Source organism: Conger conger, chromosome 15 (genome assembly GCF_963514075.1).
Source record: "Conger conger chromosome 15, fConCon1.1, whole genome shotgun sequence".
Classification (NCBI taxonomy): Eukaryota; Metazoa; Chordata; class Actinopteri; order Anguilliformes; family Congridae; genus Conger; species Conger conger.
The window spans coordinates 14,516,057-14,533,403 of NC_083774.1; the positions used below are offsets into that span (position 1 = coordinate 14,516,057).

General features: G+C 44.7%; 1 protein-coding gene across 1 annotated transcript; it reads left to right on the plus strand.

The window, feature by feature from the left end:
• The first annotated feature begins 2,475 nt into the window (after positions 1–2,475).
• crabp1a (cellular retinoic acid binding protein 1a) lies at positions 2,476–17,347 on the plus strand. The gene is made up of 4 exons (XM_061222245.1): positions 2,476–2,795; positions 5,721–5,899; positions 13,473–13,586; positions 17,011–17,347. The coding sequence occupies exons 1-4, from the start codon at positions 2,723–2,725 to the stop codon at positions 17,059–17,061; spliced, it is 417 nt and encodes a 138-aa protein (XP_061078229.1). The 5' UTR covers positions 2,476–2,722; the 3' UTR covers positions 17,062–17,347.

A 17,347-nucleotide genomic window follows, 5' to 3' on the forward strand; every position in this document is an offset into this window, starting at 1 on the left:
CCCTTTGAGGGTCAACACCCTGCCTTTTTTAATGATGCAATATCTCAAAAGCACTTCCAGATACATCTCAAAGTATTACAAAAGCACAATGATACAAGTAATGTAAATAAAGGAGTCTAGAGTACGAGTCTCTGATTGTTTCCCAAATTTGATAGTCTATGATAAAGAAAACCGAAAACATTCTTTCTTTTCTGTATCCCCCTGTGGTTCATCAAAAGAGTACGTGTAAATGTAAACCCAGCTGCAAACCACCATTCAGGAATACCTCACAAGGCCCCACAATAGCACCACAGGCCTTAGGCCTGAGCATTCTGAGACACAGAAATTCAGCATTTAATATCCAATAATAACCGCTTCACAAAAGATTCCTGAAAGCCAATAATATATATTCAACCAATCACCTTCAGACTAACAAAACGAAGAGAGAATAGTCCAAAGTAGGATGCACTATCAATACAAGATAGACAATATATAAAATAAATACAATTGATATCTTCCCCAAAAAATGCACAGCAATCTTATCAATACTTTTATATTCTAAATATGAAATGGCATGTCATGCCATGCATTTACTTATTTACTTAGATTTAATTCAGTTGTCAAACCAGTCAAACTGCCCTAAATTCAAGATGGTAGCTAAACCTTGTGACAGGCCAGCTCCATGTCCAATTCTGTTTATGATTTATTTGTTTTATATGGTCCTTTTTCAATGCTGCAATGTGATTGGCTCAGGGCAGTCATGGCCGTGTACAGAGCTTCCTCAAACCATTTGAAAGTTCTTGCCAGTAGTTGGGTGTCAACTGTTGCTATGGTTAATGAGGCTTGTAAGTGTCTTAACATACTTCAGCGACGCTTCACCATTATGCAATGAAGTGCTTGAGAATTGTGATATAGTGGATTAGAACATCTGTGCAACATTTCATGGCTTTGCTATGTGTTGTTTATTTGCTTAATATTATAAATTAAAATACATGCATCTGTTGTCCAGCTCAGACAGGAGAACAAGAAGTCTTTAAAAAGTAATTGACAGGACAGACAATTTAAACACTCAAGACAAACATTTCAGCAGTTCAATAAAATAAAATATAAATAACACCATTTTAGAGAAGGCAAATTGTCACATTAATGTGAAGAACAGTTATTAATGCCAGTAGTGCTGCTTTTTCTGCTGAGCAATTAACACTGACAGGAGCAATAACTTCACAGACACACTGTGGATGTTTTCCAGCTTTTAGAAAATCTGTATGGCCAAAAACAGCATCTTTAATCCAGCAGAAATAAATCCTTAGATGTTCCCCAAGCACTCGCTACAGTGTAGGAGGTTTCAGTAGCTTGGAGCCCCACTCTAAATCTGGACACATTTGGATTTTTCAGTGGCTGTGTGTGGAAGATCATTATAAATTAAAATAAGTAAAATGGACATAAGGCCCAGTGTGCTGAAATATAGTGGCAAACACACTTCTCCAGTTATTGTAAAGATAAATAGATGGAAACCTGTGTGATTGTTCTCTTCTCAGTCTTTAGCCTTTTCTGAAGTTACTTGAAAAAGGATTGCTTTCATACTTTGCGCCGAGTATGTGTGCATGTATGAAACTGTGGCCAGTCTATCGGTCTTGGCTGCAGGCACACTCCCTCTAGGGGTAACTGTAGGTAATACGCCCAGTAGGGAGGGGACAGCTGATATTGTGGGCGCTCAACCAACCATCATTCTCCACATCCACTTGAGCCACAGACACTGTGGGTCACTCCGAGTCCCGTGTTTGTATGCCTCTCAATAAAGCTCCTTCATGATGAGCCTGCCTACGCTATAGGCTCACGGATCAGATACAGATTAAAAAACAATTAAACTGCGGGTGTCGAAAGCCCTCAAAACTACCCATTCCCGGAATAACACAACCTTCAGAGTGTGGTTTGTATGGCAGCATACCACAGCCCCACACGAGCACACAAGAGTCTGGATGCAATCCGAGGGCCTGATCAAACGCAGCCGCTGAGAAAGGCTCCAGCGTCTCGGAGGCTCTCGGACAGACACGAGGAGCAGCTTGTGAAAGAATATAAGATCACAGCTGTCTGAGTCTGCGCTGCCTCTGCGTTCCTCTGGCAGCGCATTAGTCAGACAGCCCGGGCCCCCGCAGTCCCGCTGCAGCCCCGCTGAAACCCTCCAGCGCCTATAAGTGCAAACATGACTTTAAGAAAATGTGAAAATGACAGAGTGCACCGGCTTTCTGCCTCAGACGGCTGAACAGTTAAATCATCAGCAACAAACTGACAGAGAGAGGGGAGAAAGTATGCCATTAATAAAGAGTACTTTCTGATCACAATTAATAAATGGTGACAGGCGAGGAGAGGGGGGGGGGGGCACAGGGCTGCGGATAGAGGGCTCCTGTTCTGCGGGTTGGAAGATTGGGGGTGGGCTTGTCTGAATATTGGGACAGGTCCTTCAGGGGGAGGGCACTGCCTGACTCAGATTCAAGACTCACTATAACTAGTGGCACAGATGAGGGCTGAGACACACACAGAGCCTTGCTGTGAGAGAGCCTGATAGAGAGAGGAGGTGAAAGAGAAAGGGAGAGAGAACACTGGTGAGAGAGAGAGACTGATAGAGAGAGCAGGTGAAAGAGAAAGGGAGAGAGAGCACTGGTGAGAGATCAGAGCACGGGGAGCAGATCACCCAGAGGCAGGTTCTTCTTCAGGCAGAGCCTCCACCACCGGCCCCAGAAAAATGCCTCCCAACTTCGCTGGCACCTGGAAAATGAAGAGCAGTGAGCATTTCGATGAACTTCTCAAAGCCCTCGGTAAGCTCTTACACATTTCTCTGTCCTTTAATGCTTTTTTTCCCCTTTTCTTTTCTTATTCCACACCTCGCACGTCCCTGTGTGGATATCCCTGCATGTGCTCCACCATCCATCACACGCACCTAAGAAGAAAAAAAAAAACCTCCCCTTTCTCTCCTCGGATGGATTGCCTCACTCCCAACCAAAATAAAAAAAGGAGAGAAGAATTATTAACGTCCTGTCGGAGGGGATCTCCGAAACGGCGGTGGGAATCCTGCGATGGAGGGATTCCAATTAAACAGGCATTGTATTGTTTTGTAGGGGGGTCCAGTCACGCATTAGAGGGGTATTATGCATGTTAAACATTAAACTGGGGCATGCCTAGCCACTGTCCCCCGGCTCTGTGCAGCCAGATGGATTGCCTGCGCTGCCCTCTTTTGTTTTCTCCACTCATATTTGGGCTCTGTTCTGAGGCTCAGAAGGGCGAGACGACTCCGCTCAGGGGATCGGTTCATGTAGGTCAGTGTGGCTCTCCGGCTCTGGGCGGAGAGCGGGATAATGACAGCAGACGCGGTCTTATTTACCCTCGGCAGCCTGATCTCCCGGTCCTGACGAGCTGGGCTTGACAGGATAAGAAAACACGAACAGGTGCAGCCTCAGATATGGGACACTTGGACAAATGCCAGTGTCTTTTTTTTCCCCCTCGTGTGTTATTATTTAGAAAGTGAATGAAGTATTTATTTTTTTTTTTTGCTTGTTTTTCTTTCCTGCTTTAACTTTCGCTGAACACGATTTGCCATTGCTTGAGAGGGGGGGACATAATTCAGCATGTGAGAAAAACTTTACATCAGGCTGCCAGGAGACTCCAGCTGCTGAGACACTGTTGCAGCGTGTGTATGCGCCCCTCATGGTGCTGTGTGGGATCCAGACCGCTCCAGTGACACAGCAGCCTTACATGACTGCCTGTAGCCTGTCACACCAGGGAGGGAGGTCTTCGGTTGGCAGGACTATCCAAGTCTCGTCACATCACAGGAGCTCCTCTTGTCATAAGCAGCCTGCAGTCTGTGACAGAGCAGGGCTATGCGTGACTACGGGGCTCTACTGCTGTATCCCGCGGTGAAAAAGAAACAGTCACTTGCGACGCGTCTGCACCCTTCTGAATTGACAAAGGACATTTTTTCAATAAGAATTCAGGACCTACTAATAAGTCTGGCATTTCCAAAGACCCAAGGTAATAAAAATTTGGGTAATAAAAATAAATTGAGGTCAGCGGTTACTGCCTGTTTTTATAGAATGCCCGATGATTGGCTTCCTCAGCCAAATTCCAGGATACAATTAATTTATTCCTCATTAACACGACAGGGATTCCTGTGTCGGACCGGAAAATCCCCAGATTCCAGCCTCAGTGGGACAGCTCAGTACAGCTAGCCTAAGTGTGAAGTGCTTTCACACAGGATGCTACCATCCTCGTAAACAAGCCAGTTCACATTTTCACAAGAAAAATCTGGAAAAGCATCATAGGCTTCTCCCCTCAATAAACAAGGACAAGTTCAGCTGAACACCTGAACTTAAAAGCCCATACAACCAAGGCTGTTGGTTAGACTCTACAAAGTTCTTACTCTGTACATGGAAGTCCATTAAATCCATTGCGAGGAATATGTCTTCTGTTCAGTGTTCAGGAGTTAAAGTGCACAGTTCACAAAAGCACTCTCCTGGCTGAATGCTTTGGGCTGCAAATGGATGAGGGAAGCACTGATTAGAGCAAGTTATACTGCAGTGAATTTCAACCTGTCTTAAGCAGGAGCAATTCATTTTAAGATCCACTGTAGGGGGCACAGATATAGGCTGATTGAGAGCTACACACACAAACCCACTGCACTCCACTGACAATATAGTCAGCTCTGGTGTTCTGGGGAGTCCTATCAACTTTTTCTTTTAACTGCTAGTCGCTGTGCTGAACCCAGCTGGCCGTTTTGCAGGAATAAGGATCCTCCATTAGTTGTGTTTACCTTCGTGCCGTTTCTGCATGTCACAGAACATGTTTAATTCATACGTAAAGGACTAACCAATAAGGTACGACGATATCTAATCTCTTTCCTATAATCAATTAAACGACACCCCATTCTCTTGCTAGAAAGTCTATACATCACATTAATGCAGATTTAATTGTCGCCATCTGTATTAATCATTTTCCGCGCTCCCTAACAGGATGAGCGTTACAGTGCCTGAAACACTGAGGTCCCCCCTCCCTCGCGTCGCAGTGTAAAATGTCTGTAACACACTGTGGCAGTGGAACTGGCAGAATTGGGATGAAATGTTCCTTCCAGACAAAGAGGCTGCTGAGATGAGTCCCAGACCCCGGCTTGTGTGTACCCGCTTGGGGCAATGCGGCAGAGGAGCCCAGATAAGCCGCTTGCGTCTGGGTGTGGGCACAGTGCTGGCACGAAGGGGGCGTCCGTGCCCGCAAACTAGGGCAGGGGGTGTACGGCAGCAAAGGAGAGGGGCTTGACGGTAATCTTGAAAGTGCTGCGAACGTTAAAGGGGACACGCCCTCGGTTCTGGACTCTCGCCGTTAGAACGAGGGCAGATAAGATCCGTTCGGCTGGTTCACTTCCCTGACTCACTCGCTTCCTCGTCCCCATCTGGCTGAAGGAAATGAAGATGATGCAACAGAGTGCAAAACACACTCGGTCCAAAACACAAATCAACAAACGCCCGAATCAATACAAGAGTACCTCCTCCTCCTCCACACCAGCCAGTCTGTAATTACACACTGAATGAAACAAAAGGGGGCGGGGGGTAAGGACAGACAGACGGACGGACTGGGGGGGAGATTGTGAGCCTGGAGGGGGGTACTGAGGCAGACAGACGGACAGATGGATCCGGTCGGGGGGGTCGTGACGCGGGCCAGGTTTGGTCATTAACCCCGGCGCTGTGCCCCTCCAGGCGTGAACGCCATGCTGAGGAAGGTGGCGGGGGCGGCAGCCTCCAAGCCTCACGTGGAGATCCGCCAGGACGGGGAGCAGTTCTACATAAAGACCTCCACCACCGTGCGCACCACAGAGATCAACTTCCACGTGGGCCAGGAGTTTGACGAGGAGACGGTGGACGGGAGGAAGTGCAGGGTGAGTGCGAAGGAGAGGTAGGGGGGTCCCAGCGACAGTCAGGGGTATTAAGGGGGTATTAAAAGCAAATAGGGGCACACATCCCCCATCAGGGTGGAGGGAAAGTTGTGTTTAGAGACTAATCCGCCCGATCCTTTCTTAATGTAGCGATTCATTTAAAATGAATATAGGTGCCATTAACTCGGTTGACTCAAGATCTCGGGAGATGATTGAAAGATGACAGGTCTCTCTGAACATGGACATCCAACATCATGTCATAATTTGAAATTCCTGAATAGAATACAGCTGGTTGCTGGTAAAAGAGGATTTAGCTGCCCTAAGCTTTATCACAAATCAGAGCTGCTACAGCATGGCTCTTAATGGCCTACATGGGTTCTGGGAAGTCAAGCGCAGTCCAAAGGCACTGGGGTGATTAGCGACAGCATGTTGAAGAGAGACAACAAAACATGAATGTACAGAGTCAGCAGACAGGAAACAGCACGTCACAATGAAAGGCAGAAAAATAATCATAATAATCAGAAGTGTAAACTATGACGACCATCTATCTTTTGCTGACAGTTACATAATAGAATATTATTTTTTTCCCCGCAATAGTCTCTCAGTCAGTCCCGTTAAAATGTTCTCTCTCTCTCTCTGCATCATTGCTTAAGCACAGCTCTGTTTGCTGGGGCGTCCTGTGTGGCTTGCCGTAGCAATGTGCCCAACAGGTCCAGATTAAATCCTGACCGTACTAATGTCAGATGAACCTGTGAGTTTGTACTTTGCACAGTAGTGTCGAGCAGAGAGGGAGGGAGGATTTCAGTCAGCAGTGCATCTCTCGCCTCATCATTCACCGATGGCTCCGCTGGGTGGTTTGATGGTTGCAATCTGCCAGCACACATTTCAGAGCTCTCTAGCTTATGCTCTTCAGAATGAAGGAGAAATCTGCAGTGACTGGATGGCTGTACAATTCTGACTATGCACAGCAGAACGGAAGAACGGCAGTGCTTCCGCTACGGATATGCTGTGGAACAATCACAGATGTGTTGCCGGAGGCAAGACTGAGAGCCCAATGATTCATCAAATTCAAGCCTGCAGACAAACTCTATAAAACATTTATATACAGCAAGCCGTTCAGCTTTGAATACAATCAGTGATATTTCATTCAACAACGGCACTATTCACAGAGGACTAGTTTTGCCAACGTCCCCACAGTATTTTTCCTAATAACCCAACCAAGGGAATCTCTGTGGAAACCAAACAAATAATCTCAAGGTCTTTCCCAGAACGATTTCAGGACAATTTCCCAAGAGTGATTGAATTTTTTGTGCAAGTAAAAAATGTTCACTAATTTAACTATGACATACTAATTTAACTTTAAAAAGCTGAAACACTTGAGAAAATGAAGAATGCATGTTTAGATAAATGTGATTTAAAATTGTATTGAAACAGAAATACAACACGACAAAGACCTTCATGCAGTCTACTCGCTGAAACCATGGTTTCAGACCTTTTCCCAGATATACTGAATTATTATTATTCATATTATTATTATTATTATTATTATTATTATTCAAATGGCACCGATTATTCCAAGTCATTTGCTTCACATAACAAAATAAATACAAACCTAAAATAGTAAAAAACTATTTCCAAGAAAACAGAAAAAGTTACATGAAATGGGAGAAACACTAAAAGGACCAAAAACAAAAAATCTGGTAAAAAAACAAAAACAAGACAACATAAAAAAACTGCTATGAAACCCAATGACGATGTTTATGCATGTCTTGCATTTGCATTTAGTGCCTGGCTGAAGTAGGCATTAATAAAGGCGTCTCATCCTTCAAGCAACTCAGTCTTTAAAATACATTTTTGAAGGTGGAATTTGTTAAGTGCAAAGTTATTTTTTCAAATAATGATGCATTTATGTATCCCCTCTCTTGATCTGCAATGAACATTCCAACTGTAAAATGTTTGTTTTTTTACACAATGCAGTAACTTGAATTTAATAAATACAGCAGGGTTTACTTGGGGTCCACAGCAATCTGAAAACTATGGGAAAGAACAGACATTTTTCATGTGAGTGAAGCCAATGTAGGTTACTGCACACACTCCACGTTAGGAAAGAAAGGGTTGATTAAACGGGAAGAACTCCACCACAGGGAGCAAATGCCGTATGGGAAACTGTTAAAAAAAGAATCTTCCATCCAAATGAGGACAATGCATACAGACATACAAGAACTTGCTGACTTTATGTTGTTCTTAATTTATTAAAGCCTTTTCCACGATCTTGGGTTTGTTAAGCTAAGCTCAAATATCATAATTTTCAAAGCTTTAAAGTTAAGGCTCCTGCTACGAGATGTACCAAATGGTTACATGCCCTGCTCTAATGAAATCTTGCAGACACTGAGAAGCCAGTCTATATAAATAATGTCTACATAATGTATAGTACATGAAACAGATTGAATCAGTCAAAATTGTTTGCCATGACATGTTGCCATGTTATGAGTAATTCCATCTCCAGAATGTACTGATTTTGTTTTACATTTTTAAATCATGTCTAATGTCTTCACCACACAGACGTGCAGACACAAGTTGCTGCCAAACCACCTGGACAGAATTACAAAGCTTTCATACTGGTCTCTATAGCATATATTCCTTTGAAATGTATAGATTACCCTGAGAAGAATTAGTGCCTGTCTGAAAGAAATTACAATTACAGGGAATTACAAGACAATTGCTTTATATCCAGAAAAAAAGAGTGGTAAGCAGGAAGCTTCAGCTCTATTTCAGCTGTCAGTGTCTGACTGACCTTTGGGCTCTGACTCATCACTGTGCTGGATCCACAGGCACAGAATAATCATATTCACTGCAGCACCTCTCGATCTGCCTGCTAATCACATAAGGGAGAAAAATCACACAGGCGCCTCGTTTTTTATGACATGAAGGCAGTGTCCAATCTGCAGTTTTTCCTCTTCGGAAAAGCAAGCAGCAAGTACGGAAAATCTGACCCGCTTTGGAAAGACCAAACTGAACGTCTTTAGTGAGGGATTTGGGGGGAGGCTGTGCCGTGTCCAGGCTTAACCCGAGATGAGTTTGTGGTAAGAGCGTGACAGTGGGTGTGCGGCCGAGTGTGATAACGAGTGTGAGGTCTTGAGTGTGATAGACAGCGAGTGTGTGATAGTAAGTGTGCAGCATGACACTGAGTGTGCAGCATGAGTGTGACAGTGAGTGTGTAGTCTGTGTGTGATAGTGAGTGTGTAGTCTGAGTGTGACACAGCGAGTGTGTAGTCTGAGTGTGACAGGTGAGGGTCTTTGCAGTTAATCAGCCTCCGTGTGGGTCTGCTAATCTCCCCCGGGCAGAGAGAAAGGGCAGCTTAGTGCAGCAGGGTCCTGGGCTACCCAGATTAGGCACCGCAGGGCCAGATCCATGTTAAAGGGGATTACACTGAAGGCACAAGGTTAAAACTCTCCTTAATATTCCACTTTGGAGAGTATGTGGTGGGACTGCCTCACCTACATCGGCTTATTTTGGCTGAGGGGGAGCTGCCATGAATATCGGTCTCCAGTCGACCAGTTGTGATAAACAGTTGGCCCTCCTGCTAGCGATGGCAGCACAGTGGCGAGAAAGGGTAGGACGGATGCAGAATGCATTATGCTGATCCTGTTTCACATCTTCACGCTCCCAAAGAGCAATTTAGGGCTGGCATGCTCACATGGCTCCCTGCTGCTGGGCGCCTGACTTCTAACGGCCGTGTGTACACGTGGTGTCCTGCCTTTTCCTCAAAATGTCTTAAAAATCCAATTCTAAACACTTTCAGTGCCCGAGAAAACTACAATACCAAACTGTTGAATTTTCAGCACCAAGGACTCACTATTGTACAGAACGGCAATGTTAATTCAAGGCAAAGGCCATTCGCAATCCACCCAGCTTTTTCCCTTTTACTAAACACAAAACCTGCCGCACTTTGGGGCTGAGGACTTTGAAAAATGGAGACTTTTTGCCTGGCTGGTTGCTATAGAGACAGACTTCAGCATTACTCACCTGCCCGGGGGAAAGAGAGATGTTGCTGAGCAGACTCCACCACAGAAAGAAGGGCGTGTCACAGAGATGTGGGGAGGATGGGAAAGAAGCCCTCTTCACATTCCCAGGGAAGGCCATCACAGAAACTCCCTGGTCTAAAACTACTTTGTGTTTCTGAAGCAATAGTATATCCATGCCAGCAATGAAAAAAGATTTCCCCTCTTAGCTGAGGCAGAAGGGACTTCACTGTAGAAATGCAACTGTGTCAGTGCGCAGGAAAAAATCAATACTGGTAGTGACAGCTCCTAAACGAATCTAACAGGCACAAATGGTTTCTGTGAAGACTGTAGCATATCTGATTGTGCAGATATACTTTTTCAAAACTGTGAAAAAAAACAAAAAACACTGGTTGATAAAAGAAATGGGTTTTCACTTGGAGCCCTGAAAGTTTACAATGCTTTTATGAGGAAATCTCACAGTAAAACCAGGACACTTTGCATTAAATTGACCATAAAAACTTAACAAGGAGTGTGCAAAATGGCTTGACAATGGTAGAAAAAAAAAAAACGGAGCTCTCAGCTTTCATCACATTTACCCTTTTCTGATGAGGGATGATGGAAACAGCACTGCTGTAATCCAGAGAAAGCCCACAATGTTCCAGTCTAAACCCATGCGGAGTTGTATGGAAACATGAGTTAACCCAGCAGATACTGGAAAAAAACTGATAAAAAAAAAAGAGGGAGAGAAATACAGATGCAGAGAGATAGAGGATACAAGGCAGACAGCACTGCAGTGTCCTGACAGTATGCTTTTTAATATTCTGCTCGCTGGTCCAGGGCAGGCTGGTCTGCTGTTCCAACACCTTTGATATGCTGATAAACACTTTGATCTGGTTAAGGGACATACCATCGCTATGAGAGCTAAACTTTGAACGTGATGCTGTCAGCGTGGAGATAGAGGACCACTAAGGCAACAGGCTGGAGCGTCACGTGGTGTAGGTACTATGAGCATGAGGTACTGTTTGGCTGATCCCGGTTGATCCCTATCAGGGTTTCACACAAATTAAGTCAAGAATGGGGTATATGATTTGGAGCAGCCACTCAGGATTAGCACCTAGAAAGGGCCAGAAAGTTGTGTGAGTAAATAATAAATATAGATTTTTACACATCTACACTGTGGCACTAGAGATAGGTTCCAGAGTGTCTATATGCTATTCATCGCTTAAATAACATGTATCTGAAGCTTCATTGTTATCGGACAAAGCACTAGTGAAATGTGCTCCCGTGAGGCCAATCTACAGTGCAGATGAAATATTGAGGGTAGAATATTTTCTTTGTTTACTGGAGCACCCTCTGAGGTTTGATCTGGCTAAAAATCACAGTGGATGTTAAAGACCCTATGATGTGTCCACATAGCAAATTTAGTTATGACTTACTGTCAGCTGCTGAAACCATCCATCCATCCATTATCTTAACCCGCTTATCCTGAACAGGGTCGCAGGGGGGCTGGAGCCTATCCCAGCATACATTGGGCGAAAGGCAGGAATACACCCTGGACAGGTCGCCAGTCCATTGCAGGGCACACACACCATTCACTCACACACGCATACCTATGGGCAATTTAGACTCTCCAATCAGCCTAACCTGCATGTCTTTGGACTGTGGGAGGAAACTGGAGTACCCGGAGGAAACCCACGCAGACACGGGGAGAACATGCAAACTCCGCACAGAGAGGCCCCGGCCGATGGGGATTCGAACCCAGGACCTCCTTGCTGTGAGGCGGCAGTGCTACCCACTGCACCATCCGTGCCGCCCTGCTGAAACCAATTGGTTTTTTTTGTCTGTCACAGCAATATTGTTATTATAATCAAGTTGATCTTACTTGGGCCGGTACATCCTTGTGATGAGTCTATCAAAAAAGGTTTGGTTAAAATCTGACCCACTGTCAAGGAGCAGTGAAATATTTCCAGATTTTTCTTTTTTCTGCAGTGCCCCTTTTGGGGTGTGGCAAATTTGGGATGTGGCCTCAGTGTGGTTGTGAATTTAAGTACCAAGTTTCAACAGAATTCAAGAGTGTTCAGGAGGTACAGCTACTGTTTAGAGTGCTGGCTTTGCTTTTTCAGAGGTTTGGGTCTTTCTTGGCTATATTTGTTTCACTTTCAACTTTTGATAATTATTTTGATTCAATCATCACAGAATCCAACAAAGTATATTTGGTTCAGATCAGACCAAAACTATCGGGAAAAAAAAAATCTAAATGGAGAAAATCCATCAGAGCAGAATATATAGCTTATTGGGGAATGTGTTCTCCGTTCCCAGACACATCATTGGATACCAGTTCTACATCACAAGATGAGGGAGATATGGCCATTTGAATATTGCACAAGATGCATGAGCCTATCAGGCCATAATTTAATCATCTCCATCAGAGTGCCAAGTTTCAGAAAAGTTCCTTTGGAAATGCAAAAAATGACAGAAGACCTAAATATAATAAGAATAGAAACAAACTTTGTTGCTCTGCACCATAATAATAGCTGCAAGCAAATGGGATGGCAAATTATGGAAATTCTGAAATTAACAAAGCCAGTGTTTGATAATGTGTACCAAGTTTAAGCGTGTTTGACTAGCTGACAAGTTTTGATAAAACAATGGATCAATATTATCAATAATTCTGTGGGTCAATTGCAGTGTGCTTAGTCAGAGTTTTACACATTAGAGTATCTCACCATGCGGTCCTGAATACCTGCAATCTGGAATAGCAGGATATTTGAGGACAGTGAAACTTGTGTTGAGCTCTTAACAGTACACTGCATGTATGACATGCATAGCCTAGACAGACTTGTCAAGGTCATCAACTTTTTCACATTAAAATATCTGATAAACAATTAAGTAGTTTAACAAGAAAATCAGGTCAATGGGATCACCCTCAAAGCTTCCTGTTCCCGTTTCAACTCAGTGAGGTTTCTGGACAGCTGTCTGATCATCATTTGTATTCTAATGTTAATTGTTAGAGCAGAATAAATCCATGACATACATGCTTCTGCATACACTCAGCTATTACTACATTAAATGCATCTTGTAGGGGTCCCAACCTTTCAATTTGGAGAAGATTTGGTAAAGTGTTTCTTCTACAGAAAAATCAGACCCATTATGAAGTCTTCACGGTTTCTGAGAAGGTCCTGAAGCTCTTATCATAATGGATTGAATGAAGGATATTAATTTCAAGCACTGTCTGCCGGACGTAATTCTGGAATTCAGCATTAGGAACATGCACAGGAAGACCACAGCGAGCTGAACCTGACATTGATTAGACACAGACTAAGATGAGAATGTGCACTGCTCTCGTTAAGCAGGACAGTGTGGTCTCACTGGGAGGGAGCTAGTGACTGCTTGTGTGTGTGTGCGTGGCGGGGGGAGGGTTGCCATGGAACTGTCTTTAACCTCCTATTTGTCTCTCTGTGACTTTCCTGGGCTCTGATGACAGCCCTGGTGTGGGGAATCATCGCCGGGTGTGTTGCTGGGGGGGGGTATATGGAACCACGCCCAGCCCTGATTTGTTCTTGCCCTGCAGAGCCTGCCCACGTGGGAGACAGAGAACAAGATATACTGTAAGCAGACACTACTGGACGGCGACGGCCCCAAGACCTACTGGACAAGAGAGCTGAGGGGCGACGAGCTAATCCTGGTGAGAACCGCAAAACACAGCGATCTGTTTTTCCCGCCAAAAACTGCAGCTTTAAAAGCGCCGTAATCTGTCAATGCTAGACCAAGGGGCAGAGATTCACTACACAACTTCAAGAACCCCATAGATCCTGACCTTATACCAATGCCTGACAGAGGGCTGTTTTTTAATGCCATCATGGTAACATGTTCACAGGGTTACCATAGCAGGCTACAGCTCTGAATATATTCCAGATACTTGTCATGGGGAATTCCTCAAGCACTAATGCAAAGCGTTTCAGGTAAAGGCATGCACTGTAGGTCAGCCATGAAGAAACCTACCAGGCACCCTTATAACTTTTGTCCTCCAACCCTCATTTCCATTTGCGGTATAGGGAACACACTCCCTGTATACATCTGCTCCATTTCGTTTTACGGCCCATATGGACAGCAGTAAATGGAACCAATAAACGAGGACACCATTTTATTAGTGTTGCGCATGTCCTCCTCTGTGAATCTGAGCAATCCCAGAGGGGAATCAAGAATGTTCCGCTCTAGTAATGAAACGTCAGTGGAGAGAGGCACTCTATTTAGGACACAGAGAGTTAGTTCAGAGGTAGAGCCTGAGAATGGGAGAAGATGAAATGTGTAATAACACACTCTGGACAAGGAAGTCTGCTCAGCAAATGACTAATAAGCACTAATGTCCACGGCATGTTTAATAAACAAAAGGGTAAAATGGAGTTGAAGGGGGATGAAAGCATGATGGGAGTTCTGTGAAGTTTTCTGTTTAATTCATGAGCTGCCTGTGCACCCATTCTACTTGGTTGGGCTAGGAATATAATCTTGGGCAGGAAAACCTGATGCAAATATCCTATGCTGCAGGCAGTTGTCCCAAATCAGCCTAGTGATAGTGCGGAAATTTCTGTCACAGTTAGAATTATCATCATTAAAAACGACAGCTACAGGCTCTTTAAAACTCACTGCGTTTCACTGGAATTGGAACAGGCAATGAAATAACTTGAGAGCTACCATCATTATTGACAACCATCGGCCAGTGCTCCACAGAGCAATCGGTCATGCTACAGCGCAAACCAGTGACAGGGATATGACAACGCTCCACCACAAAGTCAGCCCGTAAACTCAGGACAGTGTTCATTTTTAAAAAGATAGTTACGCAAGATAAGAACTCATTTTTTGTTTTGTTGAGAAACTGATGGGAATTATTTACACATTTTACATATGGCAGGTTTCCAGGAACTCCATGTGAACCCGGTCCTGAAAAAGGAAATCCTCTCCAAATACTGTGTATGAACCCATACCACATGTTTTTCATTCGCAGACATGCTCATCCAGGGTGATTTGCTGGTCTTGTGTACCATCATTTACAGTGCATATTTACTGAAGCAATTGGCCTCATGTTGAATGCTGTACTGTACCAGTCTCAAATAACTACTGAGCACGCCATGAAGAATATTGTTAAATGAACAGCGGATACAGTGGTATGATAGATGTTTTCACACTTTTATACGGAAACCAAAAATGGTCAAATTGACTTTTCCAAACTGGATTAGAACAAGAGGATGGTCATAACTCAAGCCTATTCCCTTAGGATAAGACTCCCAACAAGAAGGAAAGACGTAATCAAACATAATTAAAAAAGAGCATCTCCAAAGAGGACAGTTTTGTCTGAAGTGTATATTTTACACACACGTCGGTAATACACCGACATCCCTAGCCATAATAGGAGCTTGTTTTCAGATGTCAGAAGGGCCTATCCTCCACACACACACACAACCAGAAGTAGGCAAACAGATCTCCATCTCAACCCAACCTGGATGCAGCTCAGCTGGAGAAAATATGATTAGAAATAATAATAAAACCAAACACACACAGTTTTCTTGTGAATTGTCACCAGCAAGCGTGAAATATGCTCTGCAGACCGTGGCCATGACATAGAGGTCTTATTTGCTGCTCCCATCTCTGGGTAAGGCCTGTGCTTCCTGAGTGGAAAAGGCAGACTGTATAAGTCTGTATAAGGCCAGCAGAGCCGGGATCCCACAGCGCAGGTCGTTAAGCCCTTGGCTGCACCCCATGCCTGCTCACACTAATGTGCTTAATTGATCATGTTGGAAATGCCAGCGGAGCCAGCCGGCCATTGGGGTTGGGGGGGTGGGGCCCTGGCCCGCCCTCCCGCCGCTCTCTCTAATGTCTCCCCCGACGCCCCCCGTGCGCACGGCAGATGGCCCCATCCTAAACGCTGTCCTTCAAAGCGCTGCGGAACTTCCTGGGCCTCGTTTCCCCGTCTCGGAGAGTCCCGCTCTGGGGTGCAGATGCTCCCCGGCGTTGGCAGACGATCCTGCGGTGCTCCTCAAGCACCAATAAATCTTGCGGGTGTGACGCGCGGGGGCAGAGCGGGCCGGAGGAGTCCCCGGCTCGTCCCCCTGCGCGCTCACACCCTCCAGCAGCTGCTCCAGGCCTCCGCCTCCACACATCCCAGGTGGGCTGACAGTTCCTGAATCACTCACTGTCGCACCGCAGAGGAGAGTGCGGCCATTACCGGCTGTCACAGCTAAATACGCGCTACGTCCCAGAGCGTTTTCACACTTTAGGCTCAAGGCTCGTTCTGGAGCAGTCAAAGTCTTTGCCAAGCTTGGGTGCCGAATTGCAGGCAGAGGCAAATCCAGTGAAAATGTGCATGTCGCTGTTAAACACATCAACGTTCTTTAATTCACCTGAAAAGACATCTCTCTAATTCCAATTCCTAATCAAATTTCAACAGTTTAAATCTGACTTTGTGTAAACTAGAGGTAGTCTTGCAACTACTCTAGGGCATAACATTTTCCTCTGGTGGGAACATACTTCTTGAATTATATTATTGGATGAACATGACAGGGCAGAGATTTCAACTGTTAGATTAGCCTTCTCTTGAGTTCTGAGCACAATAATAGACTACAGTGAATGCTGAGAACTGAAGAGAGCAGGCAAATCTGAAACCAGAAGCTTGTCCTCTATGGCATGATAGGTTTAAACAGGGGAATTTACATGGTATTGAAATAATGCTTCTGAATCCAAGTGCAACACAGAAAAGGCATTTTGATTAAAAGTGAAAGCTACCCTCAGAGTATGTGGATTTGTGTCAGAGTAAATATGCAGGAATCACATGCAAGAGGCCAATACAAACACTATGCTGGCTCAGATTGCAAATAATGAACTACAATTTGGAGGAAATACAGACATCAAGACTGCATTCCATCAGTCAACATACACGCATACACAAAAATGAATCAGTAATTCTAATTCGACACTGTTCTAGTTCAGCTATGCCCGTTAGAACTGCGGTGAAGCCATGCATTCAATTGCTGCTGAAGCAGTTAACCCTTTCACATTCCAAGTGGGAGACTTGAATAACTCTTCCTGCATTTTTCTGTTTCTTTCTCTCGATCAAGACCTTTGGGGCGGACGACGTTGTGTGCACAAGGATCTACATGCGGGAATGAAGGCTTTTCGCTGAGGACCAGGATCAGAAGATAGACGTCCTCACTCCTGAAGTCCCCCCCTCCCCCGCCGTACACAAAGCCGATATGCATCTTAAGTGCAGTGTGCCTCCGGCTGCACGCAGCATCCACACATTTCTCAGTGCTGATCGTTACGGTTCTGCAATAACTGTGATTCTGTAGCACCCCTCCATCCGCCCCCCCCCTCTCCTATTCCCTTTTTATTTGTATGTTAGATGTGCGTGTCAGTATTGCAAACTAAACTCAGAAATTAAATGGTACAAAAGCA

Excerpts from the sequence above, each read along its gene's own strand:
- crabp1a (XM_061222245.1), top strand. The coding sequence starts at position 2,723 with ATGCCTCCCAACTTCGCTGGCACCTGGAAAATGAAGAGCAGTGAGCAT. Across the intron at positions 2,796-5,720 it reads TGAACTTCTCAAAGCCCTCG|GCGTGAACGCCATGCTGAGG; the intron begins GTAAGCTCTTAC and ends GTGCCCCTCCAG. Across the intron at positions 13,587-17,010 it reads GGGGCGACGAGCTAATCCTG|ACCTTTGGGGCGGACGACGT; the intron begins GTGAGAACCGCA and ends CTCTCGATCAAG.